At 41.8% G+C, this 22,032-nt stretch overlaps 1 protein-coding gene across 1 annotated transcript in view; it reads right to left on the reverse strand.

Annotated features, from left to right (window-relative positions):
* Positions 1–310: 310 nt before the first annotated feature.
* Positions 311–22,032, reverse strand: part of LOC111970495 (alpha-1-syntrophin) — an 89,642-nt gene continuing 67,920 nt past the window's right edge. Inside the window, exons 4-8 of the mRNA XM_023997277.2 lie at positions 9,426–9,615; positions 7,194–7,324; positions 5,308–5,504; positions 3,883–4,070; positions 311–3,247 (exon numbers count right to left, since the gene is read on the reverse strand). Of these exons, the coding sequence (XP_023853045.1) occupies positions 3,155–3,247; positions 3,883–4,070; positions 5,308–5,504; positions 7,194–7,324; positions 9,426–9,615 (799 nt within the window). The 3' untranslated portion in view covers positions 311–3,154. The remainder of the gene's footprint in view (positions 3,248–3,882; positions 4,071–5,307; positions 5,505–7,193; positions 7,325–9,425; positions 9,616–22,032) is intronic.

The raw sequence follows: 22,032 nt of genomic DNA on the forward strand, positions 1-22,032 counted from the left end.
CTGTAACGTAACAAGATGTAATAAAGTGAAGGGGTCTGAAAATGTTCCAGATGCATTGTGTGTGTGTGTGTGTGTGTGTGTGTGTGTGTGTGTGTGTGTGTGTGTGTGTGTGTGTGTGTGTGTGTGTGTGTGTGTGTGTGTGTGTGTGTGTGTGTGTGTGTGTGTGTGTGTGTGTGTGTGTGTGTGTGTGTATATTTAGGTTTTATTAAACAGTGCGCATTTGAAGAAACCTAGTTCACAATTTGTCTTCCCTGTTAAAATAAAGGTTAAATAAAATAATAAAATCTAAGGATCTACTAATAAAGAACAGTAAAAGTTAACAAAGTTTATTACACTTTTATATACAAACAACCCTGCAAGGCACACCTTTTGTTTAAATAAGAATATACATGTGTATTCTTGAAAGCAAAAAAGTTTTAGTTTTGAAATATATTAATATAAGTTTGTTTAGGATTGTAGAGAGAAGGCCACGAATTGTGGAAATCCCATTGACACAAAAGAAATGGGGGCAATTGAACACATTGTCATGTAAAATATAGATGCCATTTTTGTTCATTTTCAGTTGGTTTGCGATGATTTCTGTAAATGCACACAATAACAAAAAGACTAAAGCTGTATGAAAACCACACCATTACTCCACAACAAGCTGATATCTCTCAAATGCATCTGTGATTTTGGCTGTAGTCGTTAAGACAAATTCACCTAGCTTTGTAAGAACGGTTTCAATATATCAGCTCAGTACCTGCTGCATATATTCTAAGAACTCATTGCTGTTTAAATATGAAACACTATCAATGTATTAATTKATAATGTTATACCCAGACCTAAATATATACATACAGTTCCTTCAGAAAGTATTCACACCCCTTGACTTATTCCACATGTTGTTGTGTTACAGCCTGAATTTAAAATGGATTCAATTTAGATTTTGTGTCACTGATCTACCCACAACACCCCATAATGTCAAAGTGGAATTGTTTTTAGAAATGTTCACAAATTTGTTGAAAATGTAAAGTTGAAATGTCTTGAGTCAATAAGTATTCAACCCCTTTGTTATGACAAGCCTAAATACGTTCAGGGGTACAAATGTGCTTAACAARTCACATARTAAGTTKYATGGACTCACTCTGTGTGCAATAATAGTGTTTAACATGATTTTTGAATGACGACCTCATCTCTGTACCCCTCACATACAATTAATTATCTGTAAGGTCCCTCAGTTGAGCAGCGCATTTCAAAAACATATTCAACCACAAAGACCAGAGGTTTTCCAATGCCTCGCAAAGAAGGGCACCTATTGGTAGATGGGTAAAAGTAAAAAAGCTGAAATTTTACATCCCTTTGAGCATGGTGAAGTTATTAATTACACTTTGGATGGTGTGCCAATACACCCAGTCAGTACAAAGATACAGGCTTCCTTCCTAACTCAGTTTCCGGAGAAAAAGGAAACCGCTCAGGGATTTCACCATGAGGACAATGGTGACTTTAAAACAGTTACAGAGTTTAATGGCTGTGGTAGGAGAAACTGAGGATGGATCAACAACAGTGCAGTTACTCCACAATACTAACCTAAATGACAGAGTGAAAAAAAGGAAGCCTGTACAGAATAAAAATATTCCAAAACATGCATCCTGTTCGCAATAAGGCACTAAAGTAACACGGCAAAACACTTGGAAAATAAAGTAATGTTATGTTCTATATACAAAGCGTTATGTTTGGGGCAAATACAACACAACACCTCACTGAGTACCACTTTTTATATCATCTTCAAGCATGGTGGTGGCTGAATCATATTATGGGTATGCTTGTCCTCTGCAATGGAGCTACTAAGCACAGGCAACATCCTAAAGGAAATCCTGGTTCAGTCTGCTTTCCAACAGACACTGGGAGACAAATTCATCTTTCAGCAGGACAATAACCTAAAAGGCCAAATATAAACTGGAGTTGCTTACCAAGACAACATGGAATGATCCTGAGTGGCCTGGTTAAAGTTACGTTAAGACTTGAAAATGGCTGGCTGTGTAGCAATGATCAACAACCAACTTGACAGAGCTTGTAGAATTAAAACAATTATAATGTGCAAATATTGTACAATCCAGGTGTGCAAAGCTGTTAGACTTACCCAGAAAGACTCACAGCTGTAATCACTGCCAAAGGTGATTCTAACATATAGTGTGACCCATGGGTGTGAATACTCATGTAAATGAGATAATTCTGCATTTCAATACATTTGCAAACATTTCTAAAAACATGTTTTCACTTTGTCATTATGGGGTATTGTGTGTAGATGGGTGAGAAAAAAAATTATATTTAGTCCATTTTTAATGTAGGCTGTAACACAACACAATGTGGAACAAGTTTTTAAAAATATTCTACTTTCTGAGGGCACAGCAGGTTTCTAGGTCCAAACACCTACAGCTATCAGGCTCTGGTAATACCAATGTTACAACTATTCCATCCAGCTTCCATCAAAATCATCTACAGGGTCAACTTCGTGTCTGAAGTTATAGTGTCAATATATGTATATATTGTATCGATACAAAGGCATAGTACTCTTATGCATAAGGTCGTTCAAGTTAGTTGGAGAGTGGGGTTTTTGTTAAGTGAAATTACTAAACAGTGGCAATAATGCGTTTCTAAACACTTGGATTTAGGGGTTAACTTTAAATCAGCTTTATGACATTTAGTTTATCTTCATGTTGATATTGGCTATGGGAAACATTTATGAATCTACTAAAGAAATGCAGGGAGATTCAAAAGGCTTTTTGCTGCACTCAAAATGTCTCTGAATCAGCACTTGGAAAACATCCTTAATWGCAGAAATAAAATAATGTTTCTCAAAATGGCGACCAAAACATAAAAATAACGTAAATTTAGGATGATAAAACACTAACCTCTCTGAATAATTCAATCAGTAAACAGTGCAGGTAACATTTGAAAATTCTGTAACAAATTTCGAAGCCGTCATGATTTTTGTAATATCAATGCTGTCTGTTGTAACCGCTTGGTGGCGGTTTGAAACAGAGCGGTGACATCATGTCCTCTGTAGTGACATCACATCCTCCTAACGTTAGAGTCATGGCTTCGTGTAAATACGCTTCGGTGGTTTGGTGGTTTTTCAGGGTTGGCAGAGGGGTTGCAGGTCAATCTGTTATCATGCTAACAGGCCTAGCCGCTTGACCTTAGCAGAGAGGAAGGAGTGGATGATGAACACCATGGTCTTGGGGCAGGAGTGGAGGTCCAGTTGCTGCAAGGGAGGAAGAGGAAAGGAGGAAGAGAGAGGGAGAGAGGAAGGGGGAGGCAGAGGGAAGAGAGAGAGAAGTTCATCATCACCTTTGACGCTGTTATAGTTGAGTATGTTAGCATAGCAAACAATGACTACTCTGTTAAAACAGAGAGAAAGAGAGAGTGAGAAAGAGAGAGTAGAAGAAAGAGAGACGAGTAGAAGCAAGGAGAAAGAGAGAGAGAGAGGAGAGAGAGAGAGAGAGAGAGAGGACGAGAGAAGAGAGAGTAGGAGAGAGAGAAAGAGAGAGAGAGAGAAGAGAGAGAGGAGAGAGAGAGAGAGAGAGAGGAAGAGAGAGAGAGGAGAGAGAGAGAGGAGAAGAGAGAGAGAGAGAGAGAGAGAAAGAGAAGAGAGAGAGAGTAGAAAGCAGAGAAAGAGAGAGAGAGAGTAAAGAAAGAAGAGAGAGAGAGAGAGAGAGAAGAGAGAGAGAGAGGAGAGAGAGAGAGAGAGAGAGAGAGAGAGAGAGAGAGAGAGAGAGAGAGAGAGAGAGAGAGAGAGAGAGAGAGTAGAAGCAAGAGAGAGAGAGAAAGAGAGAGAGAGACAAACCAACCAATCAACCAACACCAAGCAAAACACTCAAAGTCAACAATCCAACTCACAATCTCCGCCTCTGGCCCCCCAAAGTCGAGGAAGATCATGTGTACACCGTCATCGGAGGACATGCGCAGACGCTCGAAGGGTTGCTGGAGGAGCACCGTCTTTCTGATGCCCATCTCCTCAGTGAACAGGCTAAAGCCCTCGTCGATGTGCACTCCCAGGTTGCACTCCTTCCCGTTCCAGCTRCAGGCTGCCAGGGACCACATATAGGCATTAGGAAGGTTGGTCACTAAGGGCAGGTTTTTCCAGACAGAGACTAGGCCTAGCGCTCGACCAAAAAGCATTCTCAATGGAGATTCTGTTGCTTTTTAGTCCAGGATCAGGAGTACGTTTAATCTGTGTCCAGGAAACTGTCCCTAAAGGTTCTGATTATAGGTTGCCCTGTGTTTCTGCACCACTCCATTTACAACACTGAATACTAAAGGTACAGTAGTTGATTGACTGATCTGTTCTATCACAGTGAATATATGAATGCAGTCAGTTGGATTTAATTGATTTTGTAGGTTCAGGCAGTTTAGATGTGGCTGCTTCCCATGAATGCAATGAGTGACTTTTTATTGTTATTATGTTGCAACACACCACAACGCCAGCAGAGGGCAGTACTACCCTATATAAAACAGCCAGACCTGCATACTTGCTGTAGGTCTTTGCTAGACCATCTGCTGCTGTCTTGCAGCCATTCATGATGATTTATGGCAGTTGGAGCAGTAAAATGTAACTTTTCAAAAGATAAATATTTTTATTTGATATAACTAGGCAAGTCAGTTAAGAACAAATTCTTATTTACAATGACGGCCCACCGGGGAACAGTGGGTTAACTGCCTTGTTCAAGGGCAGAACGACAGATTTTTATCTTGTCAGCTCAGGGATTCGATCCAGCAACCATTTGGTTACTGGCCCAACACTCTAACCACTAGGCTACCTGCCGCCCCAAAAAGTACCTGTGCTGCAGCAACGATTCATCGCTAAAGTGACACACTCTTGTAGGTGACACCATGCACTAACTTGATTATCAATCAACATTCACAATGTTTTTGAAAGTACAGGTTGACTTCTGAATGCCCTGTATGTAGTATTTTGTAGCTGTTTGTTTTGATTAAGTGGGACCTGGCATATTATTTCACATTAGAGATGGGTTCAATTCCTTTTCAGGAAGGGAATTAACATTCATTGAATTAATGGAAAAATCCACGTAGACCTAACGCAAGTCCTCCAGTCTCAGACCCCTCATCACGCGAGCATGGTTCTGTATTGAAACCCTGTCAGAGACCTGAAGACTTGTGTTAGCTTCCCGAGCTCATGCATTAGCTCAGTAGGCTAACTTGGCAGAGGCTCCTCATTCCCGACCTGGAACCTTGTCTGAGATCTAAAGACTCGCGTTAACTCCCCCAGTGGGCTAACTTAATCTGCTACTCCTGTATCTATACCTGTGGTGACTTCCTGGATGAGCTCGGCAGCGTTGTGGCAGCCGTCCACCAGCATGTGGGTCCAGGCCGAAAGCTCCTTGGCCGAGTCCACCCGGAACAAGTGGGTCTCCACGCCCTGCTTGGTGCCGGTGCGCAGCCCAAAGGAGAGCTCCGAGTCCAGCAGGGGAGAGCTTTTCCCCGGTCCTGAGTGGACCAGTCTGGAGGAGACGGGAAGGAATAGAGGGGAAAGGTGGTAAGAGGTTGGAAGAGAGAAGAGTGTTCAAAGCTGTCATCAAGGCAAAGAGTGGCTACTTTGAAGAATCTCAAATATAAAATATATTTTGTTTTAACACTTTATTGGTTAAAACATGATTCCATWTGTTATTTCATAGTTTAATGTCTTCACTATTATTCTACAATGTAGAAAATAGTACAAATAAAGAAAAACTCTGGAATGAGTAGGTGTGTCCAATCTTTTGTCTGGTACTGTAAATTTCCTGAGCGTTCTTATATCTCCTAGATAGAGGACCAACACTGCAAAACCTTGTTCCTTATTATTTATTTTTTGACTGTAATTTTTGCCATTTATTCATGTTATTCAATGCGTTTCTCTGGGCTAGTAAGTAAAGGCCAAATTCAATATTTTATACCTAAAGGGGTCCTAAAATTCTAAATCAAATAGCTAAATGATCCATAGTATGACCATCTTAAAACAATTCCACATGTCAGCTTAGAACCCCACCTCCCCAAAGGCTTAGACTTAAAGTTATAAAAGCTTAAAGGGTTAAACCTTTCTACGTGTCTTTTCCTTAATATTTGTACGATGTATCTGCAAGTTCTGACTGCATTATTTGCACTGGCAAATCAAATATAGCCACCATAGCCATTTCCATTGCTCACCCCTTTAAGAGAGCAGTAAAGCAGTGTTCACATTGGAAGTTTGAAGTGACTCAAATCTGATTTGAATCTGTTCTTTTTCCTGCAGTCTGAACAGCCACAACGCACATGGAATCTGATATTTGAAGCCACATTTCAAACCATCTTCGTAGGTGGTTTGAAGTTAGAAACAAATCTGATTCCTGGCCGTGCGACTTGTGTCTGAACAGTCAAATCTGATTTATTTGCCCTCAAGTGGTTTTTAGACTGATATTTGACATACAGTATCTTGTTGCTTGCTAGCTACTCTGCTGACAGTTTTACAGGAACATGACTAGCTTGTTAATTGTTAACAAACAAATGAGTGAATGTGCTAGATAGCTGAACAGCTACCTAGCTAGCTAGTTGCCTGCCTAGGCTAGCCAAAAATGACTTGTTTTGAAAGTTGGATCATCTTATCCTTTGAGGCTTTAAAAGTGTTCTTATACTATAATTTTGAACATTCAAAACAACTGGGAGACATCCATGACAGGCGTTGTTGTCACCTTAGCATGCTACATAACTTCTGAGTGATAAGAAGCAAGAGCACTACCACCAATCAGCCTACACCCCTGTGCACGCACACCCGTTGTTACTATGACAACTAGCAGAGCCATGTCAGCAAATGACTGCTGTCTAAACGCACACAAATCCGATTTGGTCACTTGTCTCCTGCTGTTTGGACAGTCAGTATTCCAAAACGGATTTTGAAAAACAAAACTGATTTGAGCATTAAGGCCTGCAGTGTGAACAAGGCTTAAGAGCTTTAAGAAAAGGCTGCTTTTGGGGGCCTGGTGTGAGGTTGTATAGGCTAAAAAGCATTTAGCAGCCTAGAAATAGACAATATTAGATATACTGCTCCTTTTCATGGACTAAACTCAGCCATCAATGGAGACGGTTTTGTGAAAATGGCTATTTGACTAGCTGCTTTTGAAAGATATTCAACCGCCTGGTCTAAGTGCAGTGCATCAGTTTTATTGTGTCGATCCTACCTAGTTGTGATAAGCGGGTGGCTCTTGGCTGGGCTGTTGATGCCGTCTTTACTGTCAGGTAGGGTGGGGTACAGCAGCAGGTCTCTCTCAGTCAGCAGAGCCAGCACCGGTCTCTCTGGACCCTGGGTCGCCTTGAGGGAGAGGAGAACAAACAGACACACACACAGACAGACACACGCACACACACACACAAACATACACGCACGCACACACACAAACATACACACATACACACAGAGACAGGCCCACACCCAAACACTTTTCATGACTCATATCACAACATATTTACACATCCCTATGAATGTAATGCACACACTGTCACATATTTAAATACCTCCTTGACAAAAGGTTAACATCAAATATTAAAATCAAATATTGATTTCAATTCCATACTGAAGTACAAGCGGGGAAAATGTGTAACATAATTTCTCCTGAAGCATACCAATGAGTGTCTTGTTAGTGACTATTTGATCAGTAGATTCACATTTGGCTCTTTTCATTCCAAATAATGTCTATTTGTCAGAATTCACAGTGGGCAAGGACAATTAAAAACAGTAACAGAAATATTTTCTTGGAAAATTCAATGTCTTGTAGGTTTATAATGATCCTGTTCCGTCCATCAAAGGGTTTTAGACATTGTTGTCTTTGTTGTTGGGTTTTCAACAATATGCGTTGTACAGTTGAAGTTGGAAGTTTACATACACTTAGGTTGGAGTCATTAAAACTAGTTTTTTATCCACTCCACAMATTTCTTGTTAACAAAGTATAGTTTTGGCAAGTTGGTTAGGACATATACTTTGTGCATGACACAAATAATTTTTCCAACAATTGTTTACAGACAGATTATTTCACATATAATGCACTGTATCACAATTCCAGTGGGTCAGAAGTTTACATACACTAAGTTGACTGTGCCTTTAAACAGCTTGGAAAAATCCMAAAAATTATGTCATGGCTTTAGAAGCTTCTTATAGGCTAATTGACATCATTTGAGTCAATTGGAGGTGTACCTGTGGATGTATTTCAGGGCCAACCTTCAAAATCAGCTGCCTCTGCTTGACATCATGGGAAAATCAAAAGAAATCAGCCAAGACCTCAGAAAGAAAATGTTAGACCTCCACAAGTCTGGTTCAATCCTTGGAGCAATATCCAAATGCCTGAATGTACCACGTTCATGCTGTACAAACAATAGTATGAAGTATAAACACCATGGGACCACGCAGCCATCAACCTCTCAGGAAGGAGACAGCGTTCTGTCTCCTAGAGATGAACGTACTTGGTTGCCCGAAATGTGCAAATCAATCACAGAACAAACACCAAAAGGACCTTTGAAGAATGGTGGCTGGAGAAACAGGTACGAAAGTATCTATATCCCAAGTCCATATTGACATAACCTGAAAGGCCGCTCAGCAAGGAAGAAGCCACTGCTCCAAAACCACATAAAAAAGCCAGACTACGTTATTGCAACTGCACATGGGGACAAAGATTGTACTTTTTGGAGAAATGTCCTCTGGTCTGATGAAACAAAAAATAGACTGTTTGGCCATAATGACCATCGTTATGTTTTGGAGGAAAACAGGGGACGCTTGCAAGCCGAAGAACACCATCCCAACCGTGAAGCACGGGGGTGGCAGCATCAAGTTGTGGGGGTGCTTTGCTGCAGGAGGGACTGGTGCACTTCACAAAATAGATGGCATCAYGAGGGAGGAAAATGATGTGGATATATTGAAGCAACATCTCAAGACATCAGTCAGGAAGTTAAAGCTTGGTCGCAAATGTGTCTTCCAAATGGACAATGGCCCCAAGCATACTTCCAAAGTTGTGGCAAAATGGCTAAAGGACAACAAAGTCAAGGTATTGGAGTGGCCATCACAAAGCCCTGACCTCAAAACCATAGAATATTTGTGGGCAGAACTGAAAAAAGAGACACATTAGCTGACTAGCCAATAGAGAGGCCTGTCTTAGTTCGGTTTTTACCATTTGTCAAAACTAACAAGTAAAGAAATAATTGCGCCAAGACCTGGGATCAAATACTATTTCAAATAATTTCAAATACTTTATCAGCGCTTGATTGAGCTTGTCTGTTGCGAAAAGTCCCGAAAGTACAAAGACTCGCCCACCTGGGACTCCAGGAAGTCTAAAACAAATGCTCAAAGTTATTATTTGAACCCAGGACAGGCTGCCATAAAAAAGCCTAACACAAACTCACATTTGACCTTTGACTCTTTGTACCTGTTCAGTGATCCATCCCATGTGTTTGACCTCCAGGCCCGCCTGCATGGCCCGCAGCTCATCCCTGACTCGGGGCACCAGGGCCGAAACCCCGGCTTGGATGGCGTTGTACCAGGACTGGGCCATGGCAGGGTCCTTGGCCCTCAGGAACACCGAGCTCTTTCTGCTGGACGAGATCACCTCAAAGTACCTGTGTGGAGGGGAGAAAGGGAGCGGGAAAGGGGGAGAGAGGGGACAGAAAGAGAGAGGGGGGTGAAGTGAGAGACATGGAGAAAAGAGGTAAGGAGAGAAAGGGGAGAGACGAACACAAGAAAACAGTGTTAGCTGTGGTCAGCTCCCTGGAGAATGCACTAAAATCMATTTTGATGACCCTTGAAGTTGAGGAGGGTCAATTAGCTTGCCTCCTGTGACAAATAAATGTACATACTAYTAATTGTTCCGGAGTTCCAAATTAAGCAGCAGCAGCTGAAAAGATGAGCTCCTACAAATATTGAAATTTAAATGTTTTTTTAGAGTAAAGTACATCGAAAAAAAATCAAAAGAAAACTGCAAACTGAATAGGAGACCAAACAAGCAGCAAACAAAGAAGAAAGGCTTTTGAAAAAGTAACAATTTTTCATAAAATTATACCGTTTTCTTAGCTAGCTAAGTTGTTTACCTGTTGCTAGGCAGTTGCTAGGGACATTCCTGGAAGAAGCTAGCTAGCTAACAAGGAGTGTCTAGTTGGCAGAAGAGAAGAAGGGACAAAGAAGGGACAAAGTGGGACAAAATAAGTACAGAAGAAAAGGGAAGGGGAAACATTAAGGTGAAGCAGTCTCTAAAGCACATAAAGACAATAATACACCAAGAAAACAACTTCTATTGCCTTCCCTCTACGATACGTCACTTCCGGGTTCGGGCGAGTAGTGCATTCCGCTTTGCTCCACAGGTAGTATTACATTTCATTTCATTAAGTACAAAGTTTTGATTTGTTTTTGATCTTAGCTGGCTACATAGCCGTCTTTGTATCCAAGATAATTGGTGTAGTCTAGAGTAATTGTCGAGGTTACCTAGCCAGTTAGAGGTTACCTAGCCAGCTACACTTTCAAACCAAAGTCACAAACGCAGCACTGCTAAGCTAGCCATTTTCACACAGCCAGAGTACTATAAATCATTTTTAGCTCAATAGATTTTTGGCACGTAAGCTTAACTTTCTGAATTCGAGCGTGTAGTCCACTTGTCATTCCAATCTCTTTTGCATTAAGCGTAGCCTCTTCTGTAGCTGTCAATAATGTGTCTGGTCTATCCGGCAGTTCTCTCCTCTCTGCACAGACATACAAACGCTTCACACGCGTGGCGTGCTACTCTAACCTGGTGGTCCCAGCCGCGCACCGACCCACGTGAGGTTCCACGGTCTCAGGCAGCCCTCCTCGGATCCTCGCACCCATACCTGCGGCCAACAAGGCAGAGTTCATCTCAAGCCTATGCTTCCTCCAGGGTCCCTCGACTTTCTTGGCACTGACGGAAACATGGATTACCACTGAATAACACTGCTTACTTTTCCTATGCCTGCTCTCCTCGTCTGCCCACGTGTTCTCGCACACCCCGAGAGCTTCTGGTCAGCGGGGTGGTGGCACTGGGATCCTATCTCTCCCCAGTGGGACATCTCTCTCTTTTCCCTGACCCTTCTGTCTATCGCCTCGCTTTGAATTCCATGCTGTCACAGTTTTACCAGCCCTTTCAAGCTAACATCCTTATTCATTTATGCGCCTCCTCAGTTCTTGGAGAGTTCCATCAAATGAAGCTTGACCCCTGATAAGTTCCTTTCCTGAGATGGCTCACCTCTCACAGTTCTGGGTGACTTTACCTCCCCACGTCTACCTTTGACTCATTCCTCTCTGCCTCCTTTCTTTCACTCCTCTCTCTTTTGATCTCACCCTCTCACCTTCCCCCCTAACTCACAAGGCAGGCATACGCTTGACCTCATCTTTACTAGATGCTGTTCTTCCGACTAATCTCATTGCAGACTCCCCTCCAGTCTCCGACCACTACCTTGTTATCCTTTTCCCTCTCGCTCTACTCCACACTTCCCAACTGCCGCTACTCGGATGGTATCGCGCCCGTGCCAACTTCGCTCTCTCTCGTCCCGCTCACTCTCTCCTCTTCCATCCTATCATCTCTTCCCTCTGAACTCAACCTTCTCCAACCTATGCCTCTGATTCTGCCTCCTCAACCTCTCTCCTCCCTTTCTGCATCTTTGACTCTCTATTGTCCCTATCCTCGCAGGCGGCTCGGTCCTCCCTCCTGCTTCCGTGGCTCGACGGTCATTGCGAGCTCACAGAACAGGGCTCCCGGCAGCCGAGCGGCAAATGGAGGAATTACTCTCGCTCCCTGCGGACTTGGCATCTTTCACTCCCCCTCTCTTACATTCTCCTCTTCCTGGTACTCTCTTTCGTCCGCTGCTAAAGCCAATTTCCTACCACTGCTAAATTTCCAAGCATCTCCTCTAACCCTAGGAAGCTCTTTTGCACCCTTCTCCTCCTCCTGAATCCTCTCCCCTCCCTCCCCTCTCTCTCTGCTGATGACTCTCGTCAACCATTTTGAAAAGAAGGTCGACGACATCCGATCCTCGTGCCTAAGTCAACGACACCGTGGTTTCTGCTCACACTGACCTACCCTGTGCTTTGACCTCTTTCTCCCCTGCTCTCTCCAGATGAAATCTCGTCGTCTTGTGACGGCCGGCCGCCCAACAACTCTGCCCGCCTTTGACTATCGCCTCCTCTCTTCTCAGACCATTTCCGGAAGACCCTTCTCCCTTACCTCACTCGCTCATCAACTCATTCCTTGACCGCTGGCTACGTCCCTTCCGTCTTAAGAGAGCGAGGTTGCACCCCTTCTGAAAAACTACACTCGATCCCTCCGATGTCACAACTAGCAGACAGTATCCCTTTCTTTCTTTTCTCTCCAAAACTTTGAACGTGCCGTCCTTGGCCAGCTCTCCTGCTATCTTCTCAGAATGAACCTTGCTTGATCCAATCAGTCAGGTTTCAAAGACTAGTCATTCAACTGAGAACTGCTCTTTCTCTGTTCACGGAGGCGCTCCGCCACCTGCTAAAGCTAACTCTTCTCTCCTCTGCTCTCATCCTTCTAGACCTATCGGCTGCCTTTGATACGTGAACCATCAGATCCTCCTCTCACCTCTCCGAGCTGGGGGCATTCTCCGGCGCGGCCCAGCTTGGATTGCGTCCTACTGACAGGGCTCCTCCTACAGGTGGCGTGGCGAGAATCTGTTCCGCCACACTCTCCTTCACTACTGGTGTCGGCCCGACCGCGAGGAGCCTCTGTTTCTATGGTCCCCCGGCTCCTGAGGATAGAATTGTCAGCTAGCTATACCCTCTCAGCCGGTCACTGTGCAAGCTTGGTCGCTGTCATAGGCATCTCACACGTTGCGATTTCTCTCCTACTCACTATGCTCTATGGATATGTCTGCGCAACATTGCAGAGATGCGACTCAGTCACACCCGCATAGCATTAACTCAGACAAAGTTGAGGATGTTGAACTCGCGTATGTATCCGACTCTCATTCTGATATGATCAGTGTGTGAATCGTCATCTGCTGCCAATTGAGCTTGGTTAGACGATGTAGTACGAAGCTCGAGGTGGATGAGAGCAGGATGCACCAGAGACCTCAGTCTGGAGGACGCTCAGCGCCTAAGACGGTGTGTAGCTGTAGCATAAGTCGCTGCCAGTACGCCGGATAGGCCACTGCACCGTTCCGATGATCCTCGCATCACGGGTTGACACTCCATTGTGGTCCTCTCTCAGAGTGCTAGAGAACTTGGGTCCGATCCTGGACAACACCCCCGTCTGTGCGTTCCTCACACTAACCACTCAGAGGCGGTGCACCTTGTTGTCCCTCAGTCGTTCATAGCCGCTACAACCGACTTCGCATGAGTACACCTGCCTCATCGCCGCACGAGCGCCCGATGTCAGTCCTTTCATAGAATGATCACGGCAGTCTCTGCCTCGACCAGTTCTGCGATTACTTGCGGAACTCGCTGTGGCCCTGGGCTCGCGCACTGCTGGCATTTACCCTACGCTATGACTCATTACAGACGATCCTGCATGACCGTACCGGTAGTCGATGGCCATATGATCCAATGCTATTCTCTTTCACGTGCAAGGACGAGGATAGCAGGGGAGCTGGCCCAGCGCGCTACCGCTCACACGCACGGGTTCTTTCACGATGGATTCCGAGATTGAGACTCGGACTGGCGCCGCTAGCAGTGAAGGAGCGCAGTGTGGGGTTTAGGCTACGGAGTCTGTGAGCGCCGGAAGCACCGTCAGATCACCTTCAGTCTTCTTGTATGTACCAGGCCTAAACCACGAGGCACAGTAGGGAGCGAGCTGCTTGAATGGATCTAATGTGATTTGAGCGCCACCTCGGGGTGAGCCTGCTCGCCTCCCTAGGCTTAATCTGGAAAGAAAGGGTCTACACGTATAATGCGTGCCTTGCGAGAGCCAGAGGTAGGAGGATAAACGTGTGTCTACAGGTCGCTGGCAGGTTCTGGGCTAGGCGCCGCGCCAATGGTGGACAAAACTCCTCACGACGGGAGGGTCAGCGGAGTCAATCACACCGTTCGGGAGACACCTGAAACCCACCGCAGCTCTGAGATATATGGAATCATCCTCTTGAGTAGGAGATACAGTAGATACGGGCTTCGAACGACGCCGCCCCCTAAAAGAGTTAGATGGCACTATTGTAAGTGGTTGTTCCACTGGATATCATAAGGTGAATTGCCCAATTTGTAAGCTCGGCTCTGGATAAGAGCGTCTGCTAAATGCTTACAATGGTAAATGGTAATTAAGATCTCTCTCCTTTACCTTCTGGACAAACTCTGCTGGTTTTAGCAGTAACCCAGTTGGTTATGGGCATGGACTTTGACAATGGAAGTGCAGCCTATCCAGCTGCGACGGCTTCTGTTGTTATTGTGGATGGTTATGTAAAAAAATATATATATCATGTAGGCTATATGCCCATATATTGCCATCATGGAACGAGCAGATGAGATAATCCAGTGACTCTCATATTTAGAAACTTTAGTTATTTTCCCTGTAACAATCTTTTTCTTCTCTGTTTCATTTTGATTAAAAAACGACCCTAACCATACTATAAATGAAGGCTGGTTAACAGCAACGTGTTTGGGTGTCTTTTTATCCCTGGCCGTGCATTAGCCAGTAGCCCGTCCATAGAAGGTTTCTAAAAGATCTACTCGTGAAGCTTTTGCTCCTGCTTTTGCATTATTCACATTCACGAAAGCCTACCTGCACGTGTATTTTCATTTTCACAATTTCACATAGGCCTACCAGCAGGGTATTACTTTCATATATTCCCACAATTCACATAGGCTACCTGCAGTATATTATCTCATTATTCACAATTTCACATGGCCCTACCTGAGTGTATTACTCATTATTCATATAGGCCTACTGCAGTGTATTACTTTCATTATTACCATTCACATAGGCCTACTACCGTGTTTTTATTCCTTATTCACAATTCACATAGGCTACCTGCAGTGTATTACCTTCATTTATTCACAATTCACATAGGCCTACCTGCAGTGTATTACTTCATTATTCACAATTCACATGGCCTACTGGCAGTGTATTCTTCATTAATTCACATTCATAGGCCCTACCTGCAGTGTCATTACTTCATTAATTCAATATGGCCTCTACAGTGGTATTACCTCATTATTCAAATTCATATAGGGCCTACCTACAGTGTATTACCTTCATTATTCACATTCATAATGGCCTACCTGCAGTGGTTATTACTTCATTATTCATATAGCTACCCTACAGTGGTATTACTTTCATTATATATAGGCCTACCTACAGTGTATTACTTCATTATTCAAATTCATATAAGGCCTACCTGCAGTGTATTACTTCATTTATTCAAAATTGCATAAATAGGCCTACGCAGTGTCATTACTTCCATTATTCACAATTCATTAGGCCTACCTGCGTGTATACTTTCATTATTCAAATTCATATAAGGCCTACCTACAGTGTATTACTTCATTATTCACATTCATATAGGCCCACCTGCAGTGTATTACTTCATTAATTCACAATCATATAGGTCTACCTGCAGTGTATTACTTCCATTATTCCAATTCATATAAGGGTCTATCCTGCAGTGTATTACTTTCATTATTTCATATAGGCCTACCTACGTGTATTACTTCATTATTCACAATTCATTAGGGCTACTACAGTGTTTAACTTCCTTATTCACAATTCATATAGGCCACCTAGCAGTGTATTACTTCATTATTCACAATTCTATAGGTCGTACTGCAGTGTATTACTTCATTATTTCACCAATTCATATGCCCTCCTGCAGTGTATTTACTTCAATTATTCACACTTCTATAGGCCTACCTGCAGTGTATTACTATTATCACATTCATATAGGCCCTACCTGCAGTGTTTACTTCATTATTCACATTCACATCGGCTACCTGCAGTGGTATTACTTCATTATTCACAATTCATATAGGTGCTACTCTGCAGTGGTATTACTTCATTATTCATATGGCCTACCTGCAGTGTATTACTTCATTATTCACATTCAATATAGGCCTACTGCAGTGTATTACTTCAATTATTCACAATTCACATAGGTGCTAGCCTGCAGTGTATTACTTTCATTATTCACAATTCATATAGGTCTACCTGCAGTGTATTACTTCATTATTCATATAGGCCTACCTGCGTGGTATTACTTCATTATTCCACAATTCATAAGGCCTACCTGCAGCTGTATTCTTCATTATTCACATTCACATAGGCCTACTGCAGTGTATTACTTTCATTATCCAATTCACAATAGGCCTTTCGCTGCATTGGTTGGGGGGGGGTGGTGGTTGGGGTATTACTTCATTATTCACAATTCACAATAGCCTACCTACAGTGTATTACCTTCATTATTCACATTCAGCATAGGCCTACCTGCAGTGTATTACTTCATTATTCACAATTCACATAGGGCCTACCTGCAGGTATTTACTTCATTATTCCAATTCACATATGGCTACCTGCAGTGTATTACTTCATTATTCATCAATTCACATAGGTCTACCTGCAGTGGTATTACTTCATTATTCACAATTCACAATAGGCTACCTGCAGTGTAATTACTTCATTATTCCCAATTCACATAGGCCTACCTGCAGCTGTATTACTTCATTATTCACAATTTCAATAAGGCCTACCTGCAGTGCTATTACCTTCAATTATTCATAAAATTAGGTTTTCCCTACTACAGTGTATTACTTCATTAATTCACAATTCATATAGGCCTACTACAGTGTATTACTTCATTATTCACAATTCACTATAGGCTACCTACAGTGTATTACTTCATATTCACAATTCATATAGGCGCCACCTACAGTGTATAATTATTATTCACAATTCATATAGGCCTACCTGCAGTGTATTACTTCATTATTCAATTCATATAGCCCTTACCTGCAGTGTAATTACTTCAATATTCACAATTCATATAGGCCTACCTGCAGTGTATTACTTCATTATTCACAATTCATACAGGCCTACCTGCAGTGTAATTCTTCATTATGCACAATTCATATAGGCCTACCTGCAGTGGTATTAGCTTCATTTTCACAATTCATATGGTCTCCCTGCAGTGTATTAACTTCATTATTCACAATTCACATAGGCCTACCTGCAGTTGTATTATTCATTTAATTCATATAGGCTACCTACAGTGTATTACTTCAATTATTCCATTCTATAGGCCTACTACAGTTGTATTACTTCATTATTTCACCATTCATATAGGCTACTAATTGTTTATTACTTCATTATTCCACAATTCATATAGGCCTACTACATGTATTCACTTCATTATTCACAATTCATATAGGCCTACCTGCAGTGTATTACTTCATTATTCACAATTCATATAGCCCTTACCTGCAGTGTATACTTCAATATTCAGCAATTCATATAGGCCTACCTGCAGTGTATTACTTCAATTATGCACAATTCAACATAGGCCTACCTGCAGTGTAAATTAACTTCATTACTTCACAATTCACATAGGCTACTGGCAGTGTATTACTTCATTTTCAATTAGGCCAACCTACAGTGTATTACCTCATTATTCACAATTCATATAGGCCTACCTACAGTGTATACCTTCATTATTCACAATTCATATAGGCCTACCTGCAGTGTATTACTTCATTATTCATATAGGGCCTACCTACAGTGTATTACTTCATTATTTATATAGGCTACTACAGTGTAATTACTTCAATTTATTCACAAATCTATATAGGCTACCTGCAGTGTATTACTTCATTATTCAAAATGATATAGGCCTAGCGCTGCAGTGTATTACTTCAATTATTGCACAATTCATATAGGCTACCTGCAGTGTATTACTTATTATTCAAATTCATATAGGCTACCTACAGTGTATTACTTCAATTTATTCACATCTCATATAGGCCCAGCCTGCAGTGTATTACTTCATTATTCCAAATCATATAGGTCTACCTGCAGTGTATTACTTCATTATCTCACAATTCAATAATAGGTCTACCTGCAGTTNTTCTACTGCAGTGTATTACTTCATTATTCATATAGGCCTACCTACAGTGTATTACTTCATTATTCACAATTCATATAGCCTACCTAACAGTGTATTACTTCATTATTCACAATTCATATAGGCTACCTACAGTGTATTACTTCATTATTTCACAATTCATATAGGCCTACCTGCAGTTGTATTACTTCATTATTCACAATTTCATATAGCCCTACCTGCAGTGTATTACTTCAATATTCACAATTCATATAGCCTACCTTGCAGTGTATTACTTCATTATTCCACAATTCATATAGGCCTACCTCAGTGTATTACTTCATTTTCACAATTCACATAGGTCTACCTCAGTGTATTACTTCATTATTCACAATTCATATAGGTCTACCTGCAGTGTATTACTTTCATTATTCATATAGGCCTACCTGCAGTGTATTACTTCATTATTCACAATTCATATAGGCCTACCTGCAGTGGATTACTTCATTATTCACAATTCAATAGGCCTACCTGCAGTGTATTACTTCATTATTCACAATTCACATAGCCTTACCTGCAGTGTATACTTCATTATTCACAATTCACATAGGCCTACCTGCAGTGTATTAATTCATTATTTCACCAATTCACATAGGCCTACCTGCAGTGTATTACTTCATTATTCATATAGGCCTACCTACAGTGTATTACTTCATTATTCACCAATTCATATAGGCCTACTTACAGTGTATTACTTCATTATCACAATTCATATAGGCCTACCTACAGTGTATTACTTCATTATTCACAATTCATATAGGCCTACCTACAGTGTATTACTTCATTATTCACAATTCATATAGGCCTACCTGCAGTGTATTACTTCATTATTCACAATTCCACATAGCCCTACCTGCAGTGTATTACTTCAATATTCACAATTCATATAGGCCTACCTGCAGTGTATTACTTCATTATTCACAATTCATATAGGTCTACCTGCAGTGTTATTACTTCATTATTCACAATTCACATAGGCCTACCTGCAGTGTATTACTTCATTATTCATATAGGCCCTACCTACAGTGTATTACTTCATTATTCACAATTCATAGTAGCCTTACCTACAGTGTATTACTTCATTATTCACAATTCATATAGGCTACCTACAGTGTATTACTTCATTATTCACAATTCATATAGCCTACCTACAGTGTATTACTTCATTATTCACAATTCATATAGGCCTACCTGCAGTGTATTACTTCATTATACCAATTCATATAGCCCTACTGCAGTGTATTACTTCAATATTCACAATTCATATAGGCCTACCTGCAGTATTACTTCATTATTCACAATTCATACAGGCCTACCTGCAGTGTATTACTTCATTATGCACAATTCACATAGGCCTACCTGCAGTGTATTACTTCATTATTCACAATTCACATAGGCCTACCTGCAGTGTATTAATTCATTATTTCACAATTCACATAGGCCTACCTGCAGTGTATTACTTCATTATTCATATAGGCCTACCTTACAGTGTATTACTTCATTATTCACAATTCATATAGGCCTACCTACAGTGTATTACTTCATTTATCACAATTCATATTAGCCTACCTACAGTGTATTACTTCATTATTCACAATTCATATAGCCTACCTACAGTTGTATTACTTCATTATTCACAATTCATATAGGCCTACCTGCAGTGTATTACTTCATTATTCACAATCATATAGCCCTACACCTGCAGTGTATTACTTCAATATTCACAATTCATATAGGCCTACCTGCAGTGTATTACTTCATTGTTCACAATTCAATATAGGTCTACCTGCAGTGTATTACTTCATTATTCACAATTCATACAGGCCTACCTGCAGTGTATTACTTCATTATTCACAATTCATACAGGCCTACCTGCAGTGTATTTACTTCATTATTCACAATTCATTATAGGCCTACCTGCAGTGCATTGCTACGGTTGGCTTCTATCCCTCTCCATTTCCAAAAGAGCGCCAAAGACACACTTCCTCAAACATAGGCTTTTCAAAATGTTCAGTCCATTAAACGCCATATCAACGGTAGGCCTAGGCTATATATAGCTTGTTGAGAACATGTCTCACACATATGATACAATTTACAGGAGCTTAGTATTTTTCATTTGAGGAGAACTGCGATGCGTAAAGACCTATACTTACATAAGGCAATTACAGAAAAACTCTGGATTTAAAAACAAATGTTGCTATTACTTATTACTCTTTACCTACGCTATTTAATAACTGTTGTATGAATCCACAATGGACTGCCGTATGAATCCACAATGGACTAGGACGAGGATATTCCGTTGCTCCCAGACAAAATGGAATGATGACAACGCAAAGACTGTCAATTTAGGCTGGGAATTGCCAGGGACCTCGCAATTATGATACTATCACAATACTTTGGTGCCGATACGATATGTATTAAATTGCCATTTTAATAATTTAGGAGACTTCTTATCCAGAGCGACTTACAGAAGCAATAAGGGTTAAGTGCCTTGATCAAGGGCACATCAACAGATTTTTGGGGGAGAGCTAGGAACACAAGCATTTCACTACACCGGCAATAACATCTGCTATATATGGTATGCAACCAATAAAATTTGATTCAATTTTTGATTCGAACCAGTAACATTTCAGTTACTGGCCAAACGCTCTTAACCGATACAATATGTATGCAAGTTACAGCCAACTAGCGCAAAAATAATATTGTTATATTGTCAAAACGATACGATATATAGTTCAAAATAATATCCCGATATGTAACTGTATCAATTTTTGCCCCCATCACTAGTCAATAACCTACAGAACGTGAGACAAACGCATGCAGTATCACTCCTACAACTTGTCTATTCATCAAAACCAAGTCATTTCGCGACACCGCCAGCGATTGTGCTCATAATAACGGCTGTGAAAATAGAAAAAATATTTCTGACACACCCCAGACCTATAGCACTACCGGCCAGCGCTTAGGTTTACCATTGCGTTGGGTCTGTTCACATAGAGCGCTATTAAAGCTCATTGTGGAGCGTACAAGGTAACCAATACCAGTGTGCTGTAGATTTCTCGTTGAAATATTTCAACGTTTTCACCTGGAAACAAGCCATAAGGTGTGAGATATGAAGAGAGATGAAGCAGGACCCATACACACTATTGCTCCACTACATGGCTTTAATTAGGCTTAGCATAACAACGTTTGGATCCAAGAGAGGACTTTGTCTGGCCATAGGCTACGAAAAGTCTAACCAGAGGGGACAGCTGGAGCTCAAAGAGCCTCAGAGTAGGAGTGCTGATTTAGGATCAGCCATAAATCAGTTTTCCTACTTGGAGATGCTTTGTGGGTACAGGTCCAGACCTAAGCTTTGTGGGTACAGGTCCAGACCTAAGCTTTGTGGGTACAGGCCCAGACCTTTTGTGGGTACAGGCCCAGACCTTTTGTGGGTACAGGCCCAGACCTTTTGTGGGTACAGGCCCAAACCTTTTCTGGTACAGGCCCAGACCTTTTGTGGGTACAGGCCCAAACCTTTTCTGGGTACAGGTCCAGACCTAAGCTTGTGGATACAGGTACAGACCTAAGCTTTGTGGGTACAGGCCCAGACCTTTTTGTGGTACAGGCCCAAATCTTTTGTGGGTACAGGCCCAGACCTTTGTGGGTACATGCCCAGACCTTTTGTGGGTACAGGCCCAGACCTTGGTGAGAAAAAGGAGTGTTACTTTGCATCAGGTAAATATTAAAATGTAGAGTGCTCGTTATATTCAAGGAGCCTTGATTTAGATTCCAAAAGGAGTGCCTTGTGAGACATCTGACTTCATAAATATCTTACTGAATTCAAGATACAAGCTATCGTACCCAGTTTCTCCCTCTCTCCATCCGTCTCTCCGTCCGTCTCCCTCTCTCTCTTCTCTCCGTCCGTCTCTGTCTCTCTGTCCATCTCTACGGCCG

This window comes from Salvelinus sp. IW2-2015, linkage group LG11 (genome assembly GCF_002910315.2).
Source record: "Salvelinus sp. IW2-2015 linkage group LG11, ASM291031v2, whole genome shotgun sequence".
Classification (NCBI taxonomy): Eukaryota; Metazoa; Chordata; class Actinopteri; order Salmoniformes; family Salmonidae; genus Salvelinus; species Salvelinus sp. IW2-2015.